General features: G+C 29.6%; 1 protein-coding gene across 2 annotated transcripts in view; it reads left to right on the forward strand.

Moving 5' to 3' along the window:
* Positions 1 to 5578: 5578 nt before the first annotated feature.
* Positions 5579 to 20052, forward strand: part of LOC129981682 (sodium-coupled monocarboxylate transporter 1-like) — a 30599-nt gene continuing 16125 nt past the window's right edge. For both annotated transcript variants that reach the window (XM_056092621.1, XM_056092622.1), the window contains exons 1-4: positions 5579 to 6086; positions 8977 to 9042; positions 12048 to 12167; positions 15632 to 15786. In XM_056092621.1, coding sequence (XP_055948596.1) covers positions 5745 to 6086; positions 8977 to 9042; positions 12048 to 12167; positions 15632 to 15786 — 683 coding nt within the window. In that variant the 5' untranslated portion in view covers positions 5579 to 5744. The remainder of the gene's footprint in view (positions 6087 to 8976; positions 9043 to 12047; positions 12168 to 15631; positions 15787 to 20052) is intronic.

Consider the following 20052-nt stretch of genomic DNA (forward strand, 5'->3'; position numbering starts at 1 on the left):
TAAGAATATGCATACGTTATTATGGAGTGGCAATTTCGAAACGATTTGCCAGTTCAAATTTTCCCCCGATTTCCTTATTTGATTTTATTAATTATTACTTTCTTGTATATGTAGGATTGAGAAGCATTGCAATAGTCGAAAAATTCGAACTCGAGATTTTGTCGAATCTCCAAATTTTAGATCTTTCTGAGTTCGAAAAACATAGTTTTAGAAAATGGCCATTTGTCGATGACAAAGAAAACTAATAAACTCTTTGAGCTAGACAGATGGAATTTATCATATGGTCTTTCTACCAAATTTGCCAGATTTCATTCAAAATTTGAGCAAATTTCATCCAGAGGAAGTCTGTCCTATTATTCCAATATAAGTTAACACGATAACTACAAAACGGAGTGAGCTAGATTAATGAAATTCGTGACACAGCTTTAAATTTTTTATTGAGGAACATAGCTTACATGTTTCTGGAAGTACAGACAACAGAAGGTCAAATTTTTATCAGATTTGACTCAAAAGTTGATAGATCAACTTTTGAGTCAAATCTGATAAAAATTTGACCTTCTGTTGTCTGTACTTCCAGAAACATGTAAACACGATCATTCTAAAATGGAATGACTTTAATATATCAAATTTGATATGCAATTTTGTCACTACAAGAGTAGCTTTGTGTAAAAATCATCTTTCAGAGAGTGGGTAAAAAACGTGTCTAACATACAAATTCGTTTCTTGGTTACTGCTAACCGCATGCCGGGAATTAATCGCAAAAAAAAAAAAAAATCACACGAGAAATTTAGCAAAAATGCTAAATTCACGCCAAAGATTCCTATTTCTTAAATATTGTACACAACTGTGAAGTAAGGCGTTCTTTGACATAACTTTATTAAAGAGTATGCGACAAACGCTTGGGTTTTGTTTTGTTTAATTATATTAGCGTCCCGTTTTAAAGAAATACTAGGGTTATTTTAGAACGGACCTCGTAAGTTAGAAACGCGCTCAGATGACGAGGACGATACCTGAGCTGGCATCCCTTCTCCAAACTTCCACACCACACCCGTGGAAGGACGTTTGGCCCTGACGGATTTAACGTGCATCAGACGTGCTTACATGACGGTTCTTCGGTAGACTCGAGTCTCGAACGTGAAAACCCTCCGGTTCCGAAGCCGGGACCTTACCACCAGGCCACCGCGACCGACAAACGTTTGGGAATATCACGCCCGTTGGTTTGACAATGCAGAATGGACATAACTAAATGCACAAGATATATATTTAATTCAACTAAAATAACGGCATAATTTGAAGAATTACTTCCAATTTCATTAAACACATTTTTTATGATGGATAGGGATGGAAGCATTCAACTTTAGATTTAGTTTTTTGCTAGCTCATGATGATATCTGCAAGATCTTTTCAACCGATCTTATCACAAATAATCCATTTTTATAACTATTTATCATTGCTTTTAATAAACTATATTTTTTCGATAGTTATTTAATCTCTTTCGATAAGTATATGAATCTCATGTCAATTAAAAAAATATCAATGCTTAAAAACATCTTTTGATGTTTTAACAGTGAACTTGGAGCCTTTCTCTAATATCTTGCTCTGAAATTTAATGATTAAAATCAGTTTTGGACATCATTTTTTCATGAATACTGTGATTGGTCGAACGGTTACCTTTTAGTGAAAAATCAGTTATATTTTAGAGAAAACTCAGCCGAAATTTAGCAAGTCAGTTGTGATAAATTAAAAGCATTTATTCTTAATACAATAAATTTCATAAATATTTTTGTGACCATCAATAGATTTTTTTCCATATTGTGAAAGGGAAAAAATGAAAATATGATAGAAATTTTTCTTTTTGTACCTTTTAAGTTAAAAGTGACGACAGACGAGCAGTTTCAAATAAATATCAAGTAACTGATTTCATTGGCAGTAATTATTTAAAAATTCAGCAGTTAAACTATCTGTTTGTGAAAACTGTAGCTATTTTTTGCATCTAATGTAAGTTCAAATTTGATTTCAAGCATTTTTAGTTACAATAATTATAAAATAATTTTATAAGTATATCTTTTAAAGGCTAAGATTTGTGATTGAAGATAGGTTTTTAATGTTTTAGAGAAAATGAAAACTTATAGCTAATTATGTCGATAAAAATGTTCTTTTCTAATTCTTCTAATTCTGCAAGATAATACCTGTTCTAAAAATCTCTTCTGATAATAAAGTAGAATGAGTATATGTTTGAGTTTGAATTTTGCAGATCAGAACGTTTTATCTAGATTATCAAATTTGCTAGAAACATACTTTAAATAGTGAAAATGCGCATCTTGCAGATTTAAAAAAACAACTTTTAATTAAAAATTAATCAGAATTTTGATATTTTTCGGCGATAATTCCAAAAAAAGTATTCTTATATTATATATATATATATTATATATATATGGAATTTATTTTTACATCCTTTTAAAATTAAAAGAAAAATTCTTTTTATGATGTCAATTTATACGTCTTATTTTATTTTTCTAAATTTTGATAGTTTTTAAAAAGATTTTTATTACATATTTTTCAACAACAGTTAACACTGTTGGAATGAATTGGTTCGTTTTATTCAGTTTTTGTGGTTTCATTTAATATTTCATCGTTAAAAGCTGAGGAGGAAACATTTTGCTTATTTTTTGCGGTGTAACTCGGAAATTTAGATACAAAACTAAATTCTGGATAAAATCTTTGAAAAACTTTTGAAAATAGTTATAATTTTGAACATTTACATAAAAGAGATTGAAAAATATCTATGAAAACAAAATATACCCGTTAAGTGGGGAAAATTGGAAAAAAAAATTATTTTTGGCTAAAAAGAGGTATAAAGCAAACATCTTCTAGTTTGTAAGTTTATCAAATGATTTGATTAAAATTTTGCAGATGACATAAGAAATATATATCTAGCTCTTGAAGTAAAGAATAGGCTGTATTTCTATACATTCTTTAAATATTATGATTTGACTGATAAATAATACAAAATTTTCAATTTTTCGCATGAATTATTAAAGCACTAAAATAATTATAAAATATTTCTAAATGAATATATTACTTATTCCCTATTTCAGGATTTGCAGAATATATTGAGAAATTATTAAACTAATTTTGAACAAAATATATATGTTAGATTTCAGTTTATGAGATTTTTCGTAAGAAAATTCTATCAGCGATTAGAAGTTGAAAAAATAGCATTAAAACGTATGAAAATGCAAATATAAAAATCAGTGTCACTTCCCAAAAGAGTTACAAGCAAAATTCAAATGGTTTTATAAAGAAACCTGCTTAAACTTTAAGAATATTAAATAAGAAAAAATTCAAAATTTCGCCAAAAATCGACTTTTTATCGCAATCATCTACTTTAAATAATACATTATAGAAAAAGACGATGCAAAATTTGAATTATTACCCAGAAAAGTAAATTTTTAATGGCATTATGACATCATGATGACATCATCGACTCCAATTAAAAAAATTCGTGTATATAATAAACAGAATAAATGTTTAAAATAATAAATCTTTAAAGTCTCATACAAATAGATATGTGTTGTTTCTTATGGCACTTGTTATAGACAAACCTGCTGACAATGTCAGCGACTTTAAGCAAAGATGTTTAGCTTTCTTGTTTCAGTAGCGCCATCTAGGACCAAGAGTACGATTTAGCTACTCATGCGTCACAACCTGTTTTACGGAGCGGACTTCATTCAAACATTTCATTCACAAATCGTAATTTAGACTGAATAAGAGAACGATCACCTCTGAACCCCAGTGTTGTATTGTCTCGACTTGGAGGACCTTGTGATCACGACAGATTTATGCGTGCACCAGCCACCTCATACACGGACAGTCTTCGGTCGGCGGGGTTCGAGCTCACTACTCAAAGGATGCGATCCAATGCCCTTCCAACCAGGCTATCGTGGTCCAAATTGATATTTAAAAATATTATATTGGAAAAATCACGAACATAAGAAATTTAATTGAAATTAAAGATAACCAGTATTTTCGGCGAACCGGTTGTATATCAGTGGTGGCTAGTATACAATATATTATTTATATTTTATTCCATATCATAGAGTCGTAATCAGAAACTTACTTTCTTCCACATCAGAACACAACATTTAAAGATATAATAAGCATTAATATTAAATCAACATTTAATGAATATCGCCTAAAATTCCAACACAATATCTTTATTTGTTTTCATTTCCTTTAGAAATTAAATGAAATTTAGAGTAATTGAAACATTAATTCAAACTTGAAATGCATTTAATTGAACTATTCATCTTTTTTGCATGTGTTTATGAAAGCATATGCTCTTTTCCCACTCTCACAATTTGATCGTCACGAACAGATTCATTTTGATAACCATGTAATTTGTGAAGTTACAAAACTTTTAGAAATCGAAGTACGACAGCATTTATATTAGAAGAGAGGAAATCTCAAAATATATTATTATGCGGGGGTTTTATCAGTTAAAGCAGGATAGACCTCTCCTTCCTCAAATAATGAAAAGATAAGCATGATAGGCATCTAAGCATCTAGGGTTAAAAATAATATGCTTCATAGAAATCAAATCTAATCATAATATTATATATATGTTAATTTCATATAATGTAACTATTGGGTAACTATAGTGTTAGATAAGTTGTTTTAAAGCTCTATACGTTATAGAAAATCTGTCTATGGGCTGATAAAAGGATAGACAGATTATTGCTGATAGGAGTGTGGCTCTGAAAATAAGTAGAAGTGCAACATTTACATCAACATACATTCAAAGAAAAAGACACTGTAATGCAGTATTTGTATTACTCCCTAATCAGAAATGATTACTCCGACCCGACCTGAGGTACATGGAAAAATCTGAAAGACCAAACAATAATGAAAGGATTTAATGTTGATTCCTAAGAGCCATCACCGATCACGGTACAACCCTTCCCGTAGGAAGCATGTCCCGCCATTGGTTAGGGGTAGCAGACTCCACACTATTTTTGTATCCTCCAGGATGACATTAATTAAGCACCAAATCGGAAGCTTTTTATTCTCATGTTTGAGGTACTTGCCTGGTGATAAAAAGGCAACAAAAACAAATATATTGAGATACCTTAAAAATGCAAAGAAGATAATATAAAAAATACTCCATAAAGTAAAGCAAAGTTTAAATGTAATAACAGTTAATTTTAAATTTAAAACACCCTATTTCTAATTAATATGATAGGGATAAAAATGCAGTAAATAGCTTTAAATTGTCTCTAGAGCAAAACAACTTACATAAAGATAATACAAAAATTAAAATTTTCTGGACGAAGTTCGTATGATAGATGAGACTGCAAAAATTAAACGAAAAAAAAAAGATCAAACCACTGAAAACATTACCTCTTTTGTAATTTTTTCAATGTCATATATTTTAATGATTTAAAATTTTGATTTTTATATTTCCTAATTAAACTACGACGAAGATATAAGCTATTATTTTTCATAAATACATCCTATCAATTTCCCGAAGAGCAAACGACTATTTCCTCAGGTACGACGATATCGTAGTAACAATTATTGTTTATAAGAAAAGGAAAGATAAAAAAAAAGCTCCAATTTCTCTTTAATTATTTTTTTCAGGAAAGGATTACAAGTTAGATTTATTTTAGAAGGGATAGTTAACCTTTTATAAATTGTCTGGCTCAAGAATTTTTCATTTTAACGAACAATATCCAACAGCCAGGATGGTCGCAAAGCAGCATCTTGGAAATGCTGACTATGCTGTCATTGGCATTTCACTTTTAATTCCTCTTCTCATAGGTTTAAAATTTCGTTTTTCTGGTGGTAGACAAAATAGTACAGATGAATATTTTTTAGCTGGCAAAAATGCTTCTATGTTCCCCGTTATTATGTCTATTAGTGTTACCATCCTTTCCGCTGCTGCTATCATAGGCTTGCCAGCAGAAGTTTATAGGTTTGGATCGCAATTCGTCTTGGTGGCATTTTCAACTGGAGTTGGAATGTTTTTGTCGTCACGCATTTTCTTACCTGTATATTTCAACTGCAATGTTTCCAGTATATACGAAGTAATTACTTTTTTCTTATTCTGCTTTTCCTATATTTAATCGCCATAGTTATACTTTATTTTACGTGTCATAATTATATCTTTTATAATATCACTGCAACTCGCATAATAACACCCACATAGTTTAATCACTTATAATAATACTGTAATAGTTTCATATATTATAAAAACCCTCCTACAGTTTCTCCTCTTACGCAAGTATTATCATAATTTAATCGCTTATAAGTTATTATATAATCTCTTATAATAATACTGTCATAGTTTCAGATCTTTCAACAACATTCTACAGTTTCATTTCTTATAAAACTATCATAATTTAATCCTCTTATAATTGCAGTACCATTATTTAATCGCTTATAATAATGCTGTCATAACTTCATATCTTGTAACAGCACTCCTATAGTTTCATCTTTTACAAAATTATCAAAATTTTATCTTTTATAATAACAATGCTATTATCTAATCTCTTATAACAATAATACTGAGACAGCTCACCTTCTAATAGTTAGAAATATAAAAATGAAAATGTAATTATGTGTTGGTATTCTGCATTCCAAGCATTTTGGTTTAGAACTACTCAATTCGTCACAAATGTACTTTAGAGGGATTGAATGTGCGCTTCGGATCTTAATTCTTTAGTTAAGGAGATTTTAATATTTCTTCGCGATGACTTGTAAAAACATTCCCACACAAAAATAATTTCTATACCGTTTTAAAATCCCCCCAAATTATCTTTTCAATGTGTAAAATTTAGTTGCTGTAAAATTCTATAATCCAGATTTAATCAATTTTTAAATATATTTATAGCATTATTTTCCCTGTTGTGAATTAAACTCAAATAATTTTCAGTGTTTCATTAGATATTTGATCGCTTGATTTTCTTTCATTGTTGAAAACTAAAAGAGGATTTTGTTTAATATATATACCGTTTACAGGACGAAAAAAAATGTTGTTATAATATTACTAAATTTGGAAAATTAATGAATCAGACCTTTAGGCTTTTAATGACACTATGATATCATGCATTCAGTCAACATCAGAAAAGTTCATGTACGTACTAAACATAGCATATCTAAGACAATTAAAATAACACAATTTGAGTGTCAAACAATTTGGCGGAATTGTGAACATGAAATAATATCTTAGCATCAAGCTGAAATTAAATATAGCTAATATCTGAGGCAATTCAGCTGGTAGCCAAAGTCGACTACTAAGAAATACAACTTTTTTTCTTATAATAACAATGTACTAATTTCATCTCTCAAAATAATAGCGTAATAATTTTTTTCTTTCTGGAGGGCACTGGCACATTATGGCCATGAGAATGCAGTAACTTACTCAAAATTGTGTAAAGATGCCTTTTGGCAAAATTTAAATTTTGACATTTCAAATTATTTTGAACAATTTAGTTACTAATCAGCAAAAATAATAAGACTTTCGAATGGTTAATCAAGAAACCATTAAAAGTCATTATAAATTTATATATTTTATAGAAAATTAAAATTTTAAAATAAATATTTTTGTTCATTTTTCTGGCACACTTGAGTTTCGTTATTAAAGTTTTACTGAACTGAGGCTAACCAATAAAAATAATGAAATGCTGTAAAATTTAAGTATATATACATGGACAGGATGCTATTTTTGTCTTATTAAAAAAATTGAAATCACGAAGATTTTGATTCATTTTTATTTATCGGTATTTATTTTCATTTTTTAAAAAATTATATTCAAATTTCATGCTTCCGAAAACATTTTTTTGCCTTAGAAAAATCCGAATCTATCATTCCTAGAACGGAAGAAGGTATTGCATTTTCGATACCATTTTCTTCTTGTCAAACTATAAAACTAGACGCAATTGCTTTGTTAATATGAGTGACCTTTCAGTATCGATAAAGATCAGAAATGTTTCGAATTTTTTTTTAGTTATAAAGAGGTTTAAAGAAAAAAAAATTAGATCGGAAGTTTTAATTTATTTTTCAAAATTTTACAGATAACATAGTTAAGAAATAAGATGTTACATTTTCCAAATACTATGCTTCAATTGATTAATAACAAGAGATTTTCAATTTTTTTTTAATTATCAAGCATTAAAACATCTGTAACATCTTATAAGATGAGCAGATTGTTTATTCTGCCACTCAAGAATTAACAGAATACATTAAAAAATTATTATACTAAATTGATTTTAATTTATAAGGACTTTCGTAATTTATTAAGATTTTGCTGGAATTTATAAAAGAAGGTTTTATTTAAATATTATTGAAATCGATTGTAAAATATTACTGAAAATTAAACTATACAAATCCAAAAAATGAATGAACCTTCCCAAACAATGAATTTAGAAACAAAATATAAATGGCTTAATGAGGAAAACAGTAAATATCAATTATAGAAAATAATTGATTTTAGAAAATATCGATTAATCAGAAATTAAAATTATCGCATAAATATGTGCGATATTTTTTTTTTCTATAAATTGACTATTGAACCCAATCACTTGCCTTAATGATTTTTCTCGCAAATACGGACTAAAGAAATTGTCCGATGAAAAAAAAATTAAAATCCTTATTTCACATAGAGAATTTTAATTACACGGAATTCAAAATTTTGGCTGTTATAATTGAATTCAATTTAAACGATTTTATTTGGAATTTTATGCTTTTTAATTGTGAATAATTATATAACATATAGTTTTCTATTTGGACTTTTATTGACTAATGTAGCTTGAAATATTATGTTGACATAATAAAATGCTTATATAAATGACCTTTTTATATACTTATTCTTTTCTTGCGTATTGATAATAAAATAAAGGATGTTATGGTGAAATATAAAATATCGCTACATCAATAATATAACTGAATTATAACACCCTGAACTTATCTTTTCAGTTTTTGGAAATGCGTTTTGGAAAATTTACTAAATACACCGTTTCTGGAATGTTTATAATACAAATGGTATGTACTATAAATTACTTTTTTCTACTTTTAATTGATAAAAAATTACTTAAAATTGATAATGATCATGATTAATGCACCATGGATTAACGCTATTAAAAAGGAATCTGGATATCAGATAGAATTTTACTGTTCTTTTTAAAAGGAAATTAAAAAATAATAAGGAAATTTGAACATTTAGTCCGAATTATCATAGAACAGTGGTATTTTAGGTTAATTTGTTCATCTTTATTTAATTTTTAAAATTTACTTAACACTAGTCGCAACTGGTAAATCAAGCTCGCTCATATTGATACTATTTATTTAATTATGTCATCCAATTTTCATGAACTACATCTTATAGCAACAAATATTTTTTTTATTAACAACCAATGAAGTTTTGGGAAAAAAAACTTTAATTCTCTGGCCAAAAATAATGGTTCATTCAGACATTAAGCAGTTTATCTTTATTTATGACAGCTTTCTTAAGCAGAAATCTTGCATTTTAAACAGCAGAATTTTATTCCGCCCTGGCCGAAGACATGCGGACGTTAGTGCAAATTGCCACAAAACAGCTTCAACCAACACTAGGATACGACATTAACCAATAAGTAATTACAAACATCAACCGGAAGACCGTCAAATAACTTCTTTAGTTTTAAAGTCTTTCAGATTATCCAATAGTAAAATAATCCGTTTAGAAAGATCTACTTTGATCTATCCATTCGCCATTAGGCCATCCACTCCATTGACTTTGCACTCGAATGATGCCTTTCAGGCACTATTCAAGACGATGCATCATTTTGATGCTTTATTTGTTTTTGAATTTTGATTATTAAAAATACCTACAGAATTGTAAAAAGAAGTTGACTAATTTTTGGGGGAAATTTAACTTATATATATGTAATGATATTTTAATTCTAATTTCAATTTAATTAATTCCCAACATTTTATCTTAATTTAGCCCATAGTAACTTCATTCTAAAAATATTCTCTTATTTCGTGATCCAATTCTACTTTCGGTTTAATTAATTCCTTTGTAAAACTAATGCGCCATCAGTACTACGTATCAAATGAAAGTGATACTTTATTTGCCCTTAGTAGAGGTCAAAACATGTATTCCACTGGCGCGTGGCCAGAAATCCTATGTTATATAAGGCTAGTGATCATTTGTTTCGTCCCTTTTTCTTCTTTCTTACTTCTGCTTTTGTGTCGCCTGCGTCTGCTTGTAAATAAATTGCTTTCCCGAGATGGATATGAAAGAGAGAATAAAATGAAATTAAAAATACAACGTCTCGTCTACATCTTCAAACCTGCCTTCTGCTTCAACCAAAATAACCTTACATATTATTTAGCCGACAGGATTCGAAATGATGTTATATATATATATATATATGGAGAAATAAACAAGTCCTTGTATTAAGTGAATAATTATGCATGCATCGAATTACTTTTCCGAATGCAAAGAGTTACAAGTAAAAATTTCATTATATATTGAAGATAGCTTTTCTCCAGACTGGACTGATGAAAGGTTACTTATCAAGAAGATAAGTGGAAAAATAATTTCTTTAACTGAATGGAAGGAAATTTTACACTTCAGCAAATCTTTAATTGGTTGATTTTCTCAGTTCATTGGCCATTTACCTGTTTTGCTTTGCCAAAGTTTATATTCTTTACTGTGGAGGTCAACCGTTCCCAGTGTCTCTTTACATTGACAATTTGTCGTCTTTATTTAAGAACTTCGCTCGGTAAATTTTAAAATTCCCGTGTCCTATAAAGATGTTAATACGAAAAAAGTAAACTGCGTTTTGGTATTGGCGATGTGGCATTCGTTCGCCATATGAAATGTATAAAATCCTGAATTTCAACTGAATAAAATTTTTGGTATAAGACATTTTGGACTTATCATTTTGGACTAAATTAGTTGATTAAAAGTTAGTTAAGTTTTAAAAGATATAAAATATTTTATTTTCTTCGAGGAAACATACATATACGAAATGCCATAACTTCAGTTCAGCAGGAAATGAAAGGAAGAATCGGAAACAAGATTCCATCTTTACAAGCATGAAACAAGCCAAGGGAAACAAAAGTATTTAAAAGCAGTCTTTATAATTGATTAACTTCTCCAGCATAGCATTATAGTCAGGATCAATATAAAAATGTAATTGCAGTTAATTGAAACATTTTTATGACAAGTAAAAATTTATTCCTGAAAAATTTATCATGTGAGGTATTTAAATATCATTAATACATTAAAGGAATCTTTATTTTCTCTGAATTAATAAATATACAACTGACAATGGAATATATCTAATTTTTTATTTAGCTCTTCCGTCTTTTTAATTATATTTAACTAAATATTCTTGCCACACCAACATTTAAAACAATCACTATTCAGTGACTAAAACTGTCAGAGTTACGAAGCTTTGAATTTTCATTATTTTAGGCTAACCAAAGATCACCATGATCTCTAAATATCCATTGATTAGTGGAGTTTCTTCGATTATGCTACTGAATTTGCTACTGAAAAATCTAAAATAGCGGTTACAAGTGATCAATAATTGATCACTTTGGGTCGCACAAGAGTTATTTCTTTCTTAAAATACAAATACAAATACTTAAAATGCAAATGTATTAAATACATTTTATTAAACATGACTGATATATTTAATTTTTTTATTCATTCGAAATAAGCACACTACAGTGATTGACTTCTTTTACTGAGTGTGTTAATCAAAAACATACAAGGAACACGAGACACAAAGCAAATTAAAACACACAAGGAATACAAGCCACATAGCACTTAAAAGGACGGGAGGTATTTATAAATATTTAAATCTCATAATTTCTTCAGAAACTAATCTACTAGCTCAAATAATATAAAAAAACTATTTTTTATTTTATTTAAAGTATTTTTATAAAAAGAAGCGTATGCATATCTCTAATGGTTAAATTAACTATTGGACCATTATTTAAGTGGGTGCTTAACGTAATTTTTGATGTCTTTGTATGCTTTTTATTTCAAGGTTCTCTACACATCTACGGTTCTCTTGGGCCCTGTACTTGCTCTCAGTGCAGTAACTGATTTTTCTTTGAATATAATGGTAATAATCTGTGGAGCCGTCTGCACCATCTATTGCTTTATGGTAAGTTGATAAAAAATGGAGTATAGTATTATGAATAGGAATTATTTGATATGGGTTTTATTTGGGAACATTTACATCTCGATACCTTTTGGGGAAAATATTTGAATCTAAAGAATAAAACTTATATTTTAGTGTAAAGTTAAAAGCATAGAATTCTAATATCAGGCTGTTTCGAATCATACTGTGATTGAGAAAAATAATTTAGTAACAATTTCCACTGTGAATCGCAATGATATTTGTTATCGTCTTTTTTGTTGTAGTCAAGTTTCATACAAAAAGGAGTTATTTGATGAATTAATTTATTCTTTTAAAATCACACATAGCATATATGATAAAATTTGGATATTTTTTTAAAAAGTATTTTGAAGTTGATACTATTTACAATTTTGCTCATATTATACTTCGGATTTTATATTTGGTAAATTATATTGTTATTGATGTGCGTATAAATTTAAATTCACTTGAATTTCATGTTTCTTTTATAGATTATAGATTATTTTTCTGCTTTGGAAGTACTGAAACTCACGTAAGATTATCATTGATTTGAAGACATTTTAAGTTAACACTCAAGAACAAAAAGCCTTTAAAAATAATAATAAAAAATACACTCGCACATTTTAGTATGCACTTATCCCATCCGGTGATTGACAGTTACTGATTGCAATAAGGACAAATAATTCAAAACAAGATTATTCACATTGCAACAAATCCTCCGTGGTATATCAGGGGCTCCGATATTATCTCTGACTTGAGAGAAGAGAAAATGGAATACAACATCCCGAAGCTAGTTTTAAGTTTCCCAACAAGTCTTTTAGATTACCTAAATCGATTTAATTTTTTACTATCAATATCGCTAAGTACCATTTTAACAACTTCCCATTAAAAGTACAAATGATATCTTCCTATCAATATCGATAAAATTACAATTTCCAATAATCCCTCTACAAAGCTGCAAACTGATCTCTCTCACTCTCTGAACATCGTTAAATACAATTTCCAACAAAATCTCAACAAAACTATGACATGATCTCTTCTTGTCAACATCGATAAATATACAATTTCGAACTACAAAACTACAAACTGATCTCTCCCTCTGAACACTGCTAATATACAATTTCCAATAATCCCTGGAAATAAATGCAAACTGATATCTCCCTGTGAATATTACTACATATACAATTTCCATCAAAACCCCAACAAAACTATTAACTGATCTCTCCCTCTGAATATTGCTAAATATACAATTCCCAATAACCCTTCTACAAAACTACAAACTGCTGCTTCCCTTTGAAAATCGCTAAGTACAGTTTCTATCAATCCTCCTACAAAACTACAAAATGATCTCCCCTTCTCAAACCATCATCATAGTAGTACCGCCCCCACTCCATCAAAGCTTCGATAAAATTTATATCCCTTAGAACAACTATTTGTATCTATATCGTTGTTTATAAATTTTTTGTCTGGTGTCTTTCTTTCTCTTTTTGTCTCCAGTTTTGGTGCTTCTGAAATATCTATCTACTGCGGTTAAAGTATCAATTGAAATTTAACACTTCTACCGAGTTCAGATACTCATATAGACAATTCAATTTCATTTAAAAGTCCTTCAGCAGAAGCTGAAAAAAATCATCTTCCGAAATATTTCGGAAGATGATAGATTATTGCGTATATCTATCATTGAGATAGATTATTGTGTATGGTATTATAGATTATTGGGATAGATTATTGTGTATGGTATGATAGATTATTGCGTATAATCGAGCAAATATTTGCATTTCCAATTTAGCCAGTATATGTATTGTATTAATATAGGTAGATTTTGTAAATAGCCATTTGAAGGGTTCAAAATTATTTCAAACTCTCGTGTGTTACAAATTTAAAATATTAGAAATATAATTTTAAAAAAAATGTTAAATTAGGAAATATTCTAAGCTCGACCTACTTTTAGTAACAGACACTAAGATTAACAAATAAATCTGTTTGAATTATATGGCTTTCAATTGTGCTGATGTGTAATGCAGCTATATGTTGCATTGCATACAATGTAGAAGTTGTTTTTGACATATTCAGAACAATTAGTTTATTAATATTAACTTACTATCTACTATATCAAGAAACAAATGATAACCAATAAAACTATAAGATAAACTTAAGAACCATGTGCTGTCCTCGTGTTCTGTCTACGATTGAACGCATATAAAGGTTATCTCTTAAGTATCGCGGAGACTTGGTTTATAAATATCAACAATACTCTTTGCAGTAAGAAAGGAAATAAATAAGAGTCATTTAAAACCATACATTAAACATTGCTAAAGAATCATGTATTGCCCTCTTCATCCATTCACGATTCATATTTATAATGAAATGTAGATGTTTTCCAAATCATTGTTGATTTCAAGGAAATTGATGTTTTATGTCTAGTTACTGCAATTTGCCTTTGACTAGACATGTCATCCTCCTTGTCATCTGACCGTGTTTAAAAATAATTAGATCTCTTTGAGGAAAGCCTTAGTGCTGGTTCATAATGTTAATGTAATTAGAATCGTTTCATTAAACCAAAAACTTGTTGCTTAGAAAATGATTAAGCGTTGTTAGACAATGTAAGAGGAAATAATAGTTTTTTTTGGAGGGGGGGGGGCTTTCGATAAGTGAAATAAGAAAACTAATATGTAATATCTTTTATACGAGGACCATTTTTTTAAAAATTTTGATGGGATATATGAAAAAAATTGAATTTAGAGAGCAAACTTAAATTATTTCCAAGAGTTACGCACACTCATGGTTACTTTTCGCAAAATATCGCTTGAAGATTGAAGCATTTGTCATTTCAATGGACCAGATTTACGATTGTTTGTTCGAAGAGTTTTGTCACTAATAATTTTAGATGCATCATGGCCTTCCTTTGAAGTTAATCATTAGTGAGAAAGTTTTTTGAGTTTGCTTTTAAAGAAAGAATATGAAGCAAAAATGTCTAAACATAACACCTTTCAAAGCCACAATTTTGACATGCTATACGGCCAACTCTTTACCTGAGATACAAGAATCTAAAGTTTCTTTCAGAGTTTTTGATCAATTAATTGAACAAGGTATTCTATTGCAACAGATATGGGTCCTTGTAGTCCTTCAGCTTAGAAAGAAATCATTTTCTTCTGTTCCCTGAATTGAAGAACTGCCTAGGAAGCCAAAGCTTTCAATCGAATGAGGAGCTTCAAGGACGTTGGTGGTAATTTTCGGTGGTAATATCATTAGTGGTAACGTTTTTCGAAGAGGGAATCTGTAATCTTATCCATTGATATGACAAATGCTTGAATCTCCACAGTGATAATACTGAAAAGTAATGATGATTGTTCATAAGTTTGGTAACATATTCATTTGTTCCCTATTCTTGACATCGAATCTTAGAAAAAAAAATGGCCTTCATATAAATATTGTAAACATTTTTAAAACAAAATCTTTCATCCCAATAGGGAGGAATAAAAGCCATCTTGTGGACTGATGCTTTCCAAGGAATATTGATGTTTCTCTGCCTCAGTACTATGTACCTTGTTGGAATGAGAGAAGTCGGTGGCCCAGCTGTAATTTACGATAGAGCCAAAGCGGGAGACAGATGGGAATTTTTTAAGTAAGTGTATTTACATGCATATAATTCTTTATCTTCGCAAGGGAAATGCGCTTTTTTGCTATGTAATTCGTAAATACCACGTTATTGAATCGTATTTCTATGAACAACCTGAAATGTATACAAGAAATGATTCAAGTGTAATACAGCTCACTCTAAAGTAAGTAGAAATCTATACATTCTTATAACATTCATTTTTCTTTTATTTCTTCAAAATAAATAGATCAAAATATGATTCTAATATATATTACTACAAAAATTGTCTGGTAGGTGTATATAGGAGTCCAGGTCGCTACTGGAAATTGATAAATAACTATTTCTTGAAAAATACAAAGCACATGAAGCAAAAAGAACTGAAAATATTCAAATAGAACTGCACTTGTAGAAAATTTCAAGCAGATAGCAAATCAGTAATTTTAAAAAACAATTGCCCTCAGAGTGCAAAATTAAAGAGCTCGCTTCACAATCAAAATTTCAAAGAAAGAATTTATTCCTTGTGTGAGCGTTTCCCTTTTTAATATATCTCAGTAGGGTATGGAATTTTCTAGAAGGATATATGTATCTCGGCTCCTAATAAAGATATCCGTATAATTTTTCATAATTTCCCAGAACGTTCAATTTAGCCGCCAAACCTGCCCAATGATCATCAAGATCTGGCATATTAAGTTGGCATACATTCAGTATACATTAACAATATCTATAAATCCTTCTTCCTTACTATGAAGCTAAATGCTCAAGAAACAAGTGTAATGAATTTTTAAAAATATCATTGTAGTCGCCACCTTTAGTGATCACAGATGCAAGCGGCTATGCAGATCAAATTAATGTGGAATGGATCTACCATATTTAATTATATTCGAAAGTCTCTGGTTTTAGTGATCAACAATTCAATTGTAGTGATCAGTTTTGACGCTTGGACAGGAAAGTTTAATACAGGCAGTAAAAAATAAATAAACGAAAAAAATCCTTCAGATTGTTATCTCCACTGAATTGGCCAATTCCCTCCAACTCCTGCAATGTTTTGCCTAATTTCATTCAGTGATTTAACGGCTGTGATAGTCAATTTCATGATGAACAAATTTTGCGTGAAAGAAGAATGTGATTTTTAAAAAAGAATATGATTAACTTTTCTGAATCCTCAGAAGGCTCTGGATATGTTGAAACTTTCTCAAACCTTTTCTGAATTCTGTCCGTTAGAATGACAATTTCGCACTTCTTCTTTCACGCAAACGAATGTCATATGGGATGGATAGGAATATGGAACACATGTTGAAGGAATGATTTCTTAAAAGTGAGGGGAGAGGGAGTGGAAATGTGAGTGGAATATTGCTGCGTCAGAAGACAAATGATTTAAGATTATTTCAATACTAAATTAAATCTTTTGGTGAACAATATTCATACTTTGGAAAGCATTACTCATGTAGTGTTATCCAACGAATACTTGATATCTGCCCCCCTCGAAAAAAGTTGGCCTCAATAGCTTTCAAAAAAAATTTCGAAAGTTAAATATGTATGAGTTTTTTTTTCCTTTCAACTCTATAAATTGTGTCGATCTTTATAATTATAACGAATGAATTATACAAATGATGCAGTGTCATCTGCTTTTTCTGATTTCTTTGCATTCTCATACAATTTTATTTTTTAACTCTAACATCCAAGCACTTTTCAAGTGGCACTCCCTTTAACATCCAAACTTTCTCAGCGTGTCTCTGAAAGACATGGACTCTTCCTAGCTTAGGGGCAGTTACCCCCCCCGCACTCTGAAGTAATAAAACTGTCTACACTCTACCTTGAATAATTGCCTTGCGGTTTTCGACAATGAAATTCATTTTCCATCAGCTTAAGAGTTTTATTCTAATGTATTTATATTTTTTAGTGTGAATTGTTTCGCTCATCATCTTTGTAGAGTATTTTTTTTACAAAAAAATTTGAAATGTATTCTATAATTTAGAAAATAGGTTTTTTTTGTAAGTTTTATGTTAGGCTTCCAAACCATTTAAATAAAAACTGGCTTTACTAGCAATTTCAAAAACATCTTTATGTTTCATTTAATTCTCAATAGGCTTTTACATTTTTTGTTGCCAAAATTAAATAATATGTCATATATTACCATGTAAAAAATTTTTACATAGTAATGTAAAACATGCATTATACATATATCAATGCAATTAGTACATTTTTTTACATAGTATGGATGTCAATACTTTTCAGTGATAAACAAGATAATGTTTTAAATCTTCATTTAATACAATCGTTAATAATAACAATCGTTGGATAAAAAATAAAAACAAATGTTGGATAAAAAAAATGTTATTGCTCTTTTTGAAAGATGTTTCGAAAATAATATGTTCTTTCAACACTCAGCTAAGATTTTATTTTATTGTCTTTAGCATTTTTTTTTTTAGTATAAACGATTATCTTTATTGAATTTTCAAATATAAAACATTATTTTGCATTTTCGATAGTGATACTAAGAGAAATGTTTTAAAACTTTAATTAAATTTTTAAAGAAGTTTTCACATTTTATTTTTTTTTCCAAAACCTTACGCATGCTTGCTTTTACATTAAATAATCGAAAAAGAATATAGGGTAAATATAAATTCCAAAAATATCTTCATTTTGCCACTCATTTTTACTAATCTTTTAAAATATAACTATTAAAAAATTTTTCTAACCAAGGGAATATATTACGTCAAACGTTATAAATCTCATCTATCGAATTGTTTCGATAGATGAGATAACATATTTTTAAAACTTCATTTAATACTGAAATACAAAAATTTATGAAATAAAATTCGGGGGAAAAATTACTCAGCGAAATATATTTCGAAAATACATTCCTTCAGCTTTCAGCCTGAACATTTTACTAAAACATTACATTCTTCATAAACTAAATATGAAGATTTAACACATTTAAAATTACATTCATCATAAATATTTTTTTAGTATGAACTGTCATGTTGAATTTTTCAAGCTGAGTTTCTGATTTTAAAATGTTATGTGAAGTTTTCTATAGTATTGTTAAATTTTTGAACGAAAGCTTCATATTCAATTTCCACAAATTTACACACAAGGGAATCATTTGCAAATTTTTGATAATATGTACATTATATAACATTTTTTGACTCCTCATCTCCATCTCTTTCGTTCATTTGACCCTCGTTAGTTTCATCTCCTGCTTCTTTGCTTAGAATAAACGAGAGATCAGCTAAAGTATCATTTTTTGGCCAACCATAATCTTCGCTGATAGATCACTGTCACTTTCATCAGAATCAAGTAAAATTGCTTTAATTTCTTCTTCAGTGTGTTCACGATTTCTTTTACTCATAATGAAGAAATAATAAGTGTTTCAATACAAAAATTACTCTGATAATCCAAACACCCTATTCACAGTACATAAAATAAAGAGTAGAAATTCACAACTGAAGAGAAATTTTCAGAATGGCATTCTAAAAAGGAACTCAGTATTTATATAACTTATCTCACTCTTTGAAGAGGGCGATAAAGAATACTCCCAATCTTTTTTTTTTTTTTGTCTTTGAATTCTATTTTAAAAGCGGTAGTTTGTACACGGCCTCAGAATTTCCGACAGTCCTTTGATGAAAGAATAAGATGCTTGGAGTGTAAAACGACTTTCTTCTATAGTAACAAGTGTCGCTACCCATTTTGTAAGAAAACTGCGATGTGAATAGGCCGCATTGACAATGCAATGGTTTGTCTTTATATCATTACAATAGTCTTACTACTGAAAAGGGCTTCTGATGCTTGTCCGAAAAATAAACAACGTGTCGGTATCCTTATATATCATTCATCTTTACCAGAGAACTTCAGTGGAAAATTTCTTTTATAAATGGCCATAAAATCTTTCCAATTTTGAGCTAACAACACATGAAAATAGAAACTAAAACGCTTTCAAAATACAAAATATACGCCAACAACCTATTTAGTGAATTCCTCCTCAACCCCTACCGCCCTAAGGCACAAGGGGAAACTACTGTGAAAAAGCCGCGATTGTCGAAGATAACGAGGACCTCCTGGAGTGTTCAGTAGAATAGCCGCTTTTAATACCCATCTCCCCTAAAACGGCCAGCAGCCGCCCCAAACCGACCCACGTGGATGTTATAGGGTAAATTCTCAAACCGCCCCAAACCGCCCCGCTGGAATCGAGAGGGTTTTAAGGCATTTCGGTTGTACTAACCATTTGGATGTAAAGCTTTGCTTACTTTGGCTTGGAATTACCCAAAATGTAACAGATATTTGTAAAGGAAA

Source organism: Argiope bruennichi, chromosome 8, assembly GCF_947563725.1.
Source record: "Argiope bruennichi chromosome 8, qqArgBrue1.1, whole genome shotgun sequence".
Taxonomy (NCBI): domain Eukaryota; kingdom Metazoa; phylum Arthropoda; class Arachnida; order Araneae; family Araneidae; genus Argiope; species Argiope bruennichi.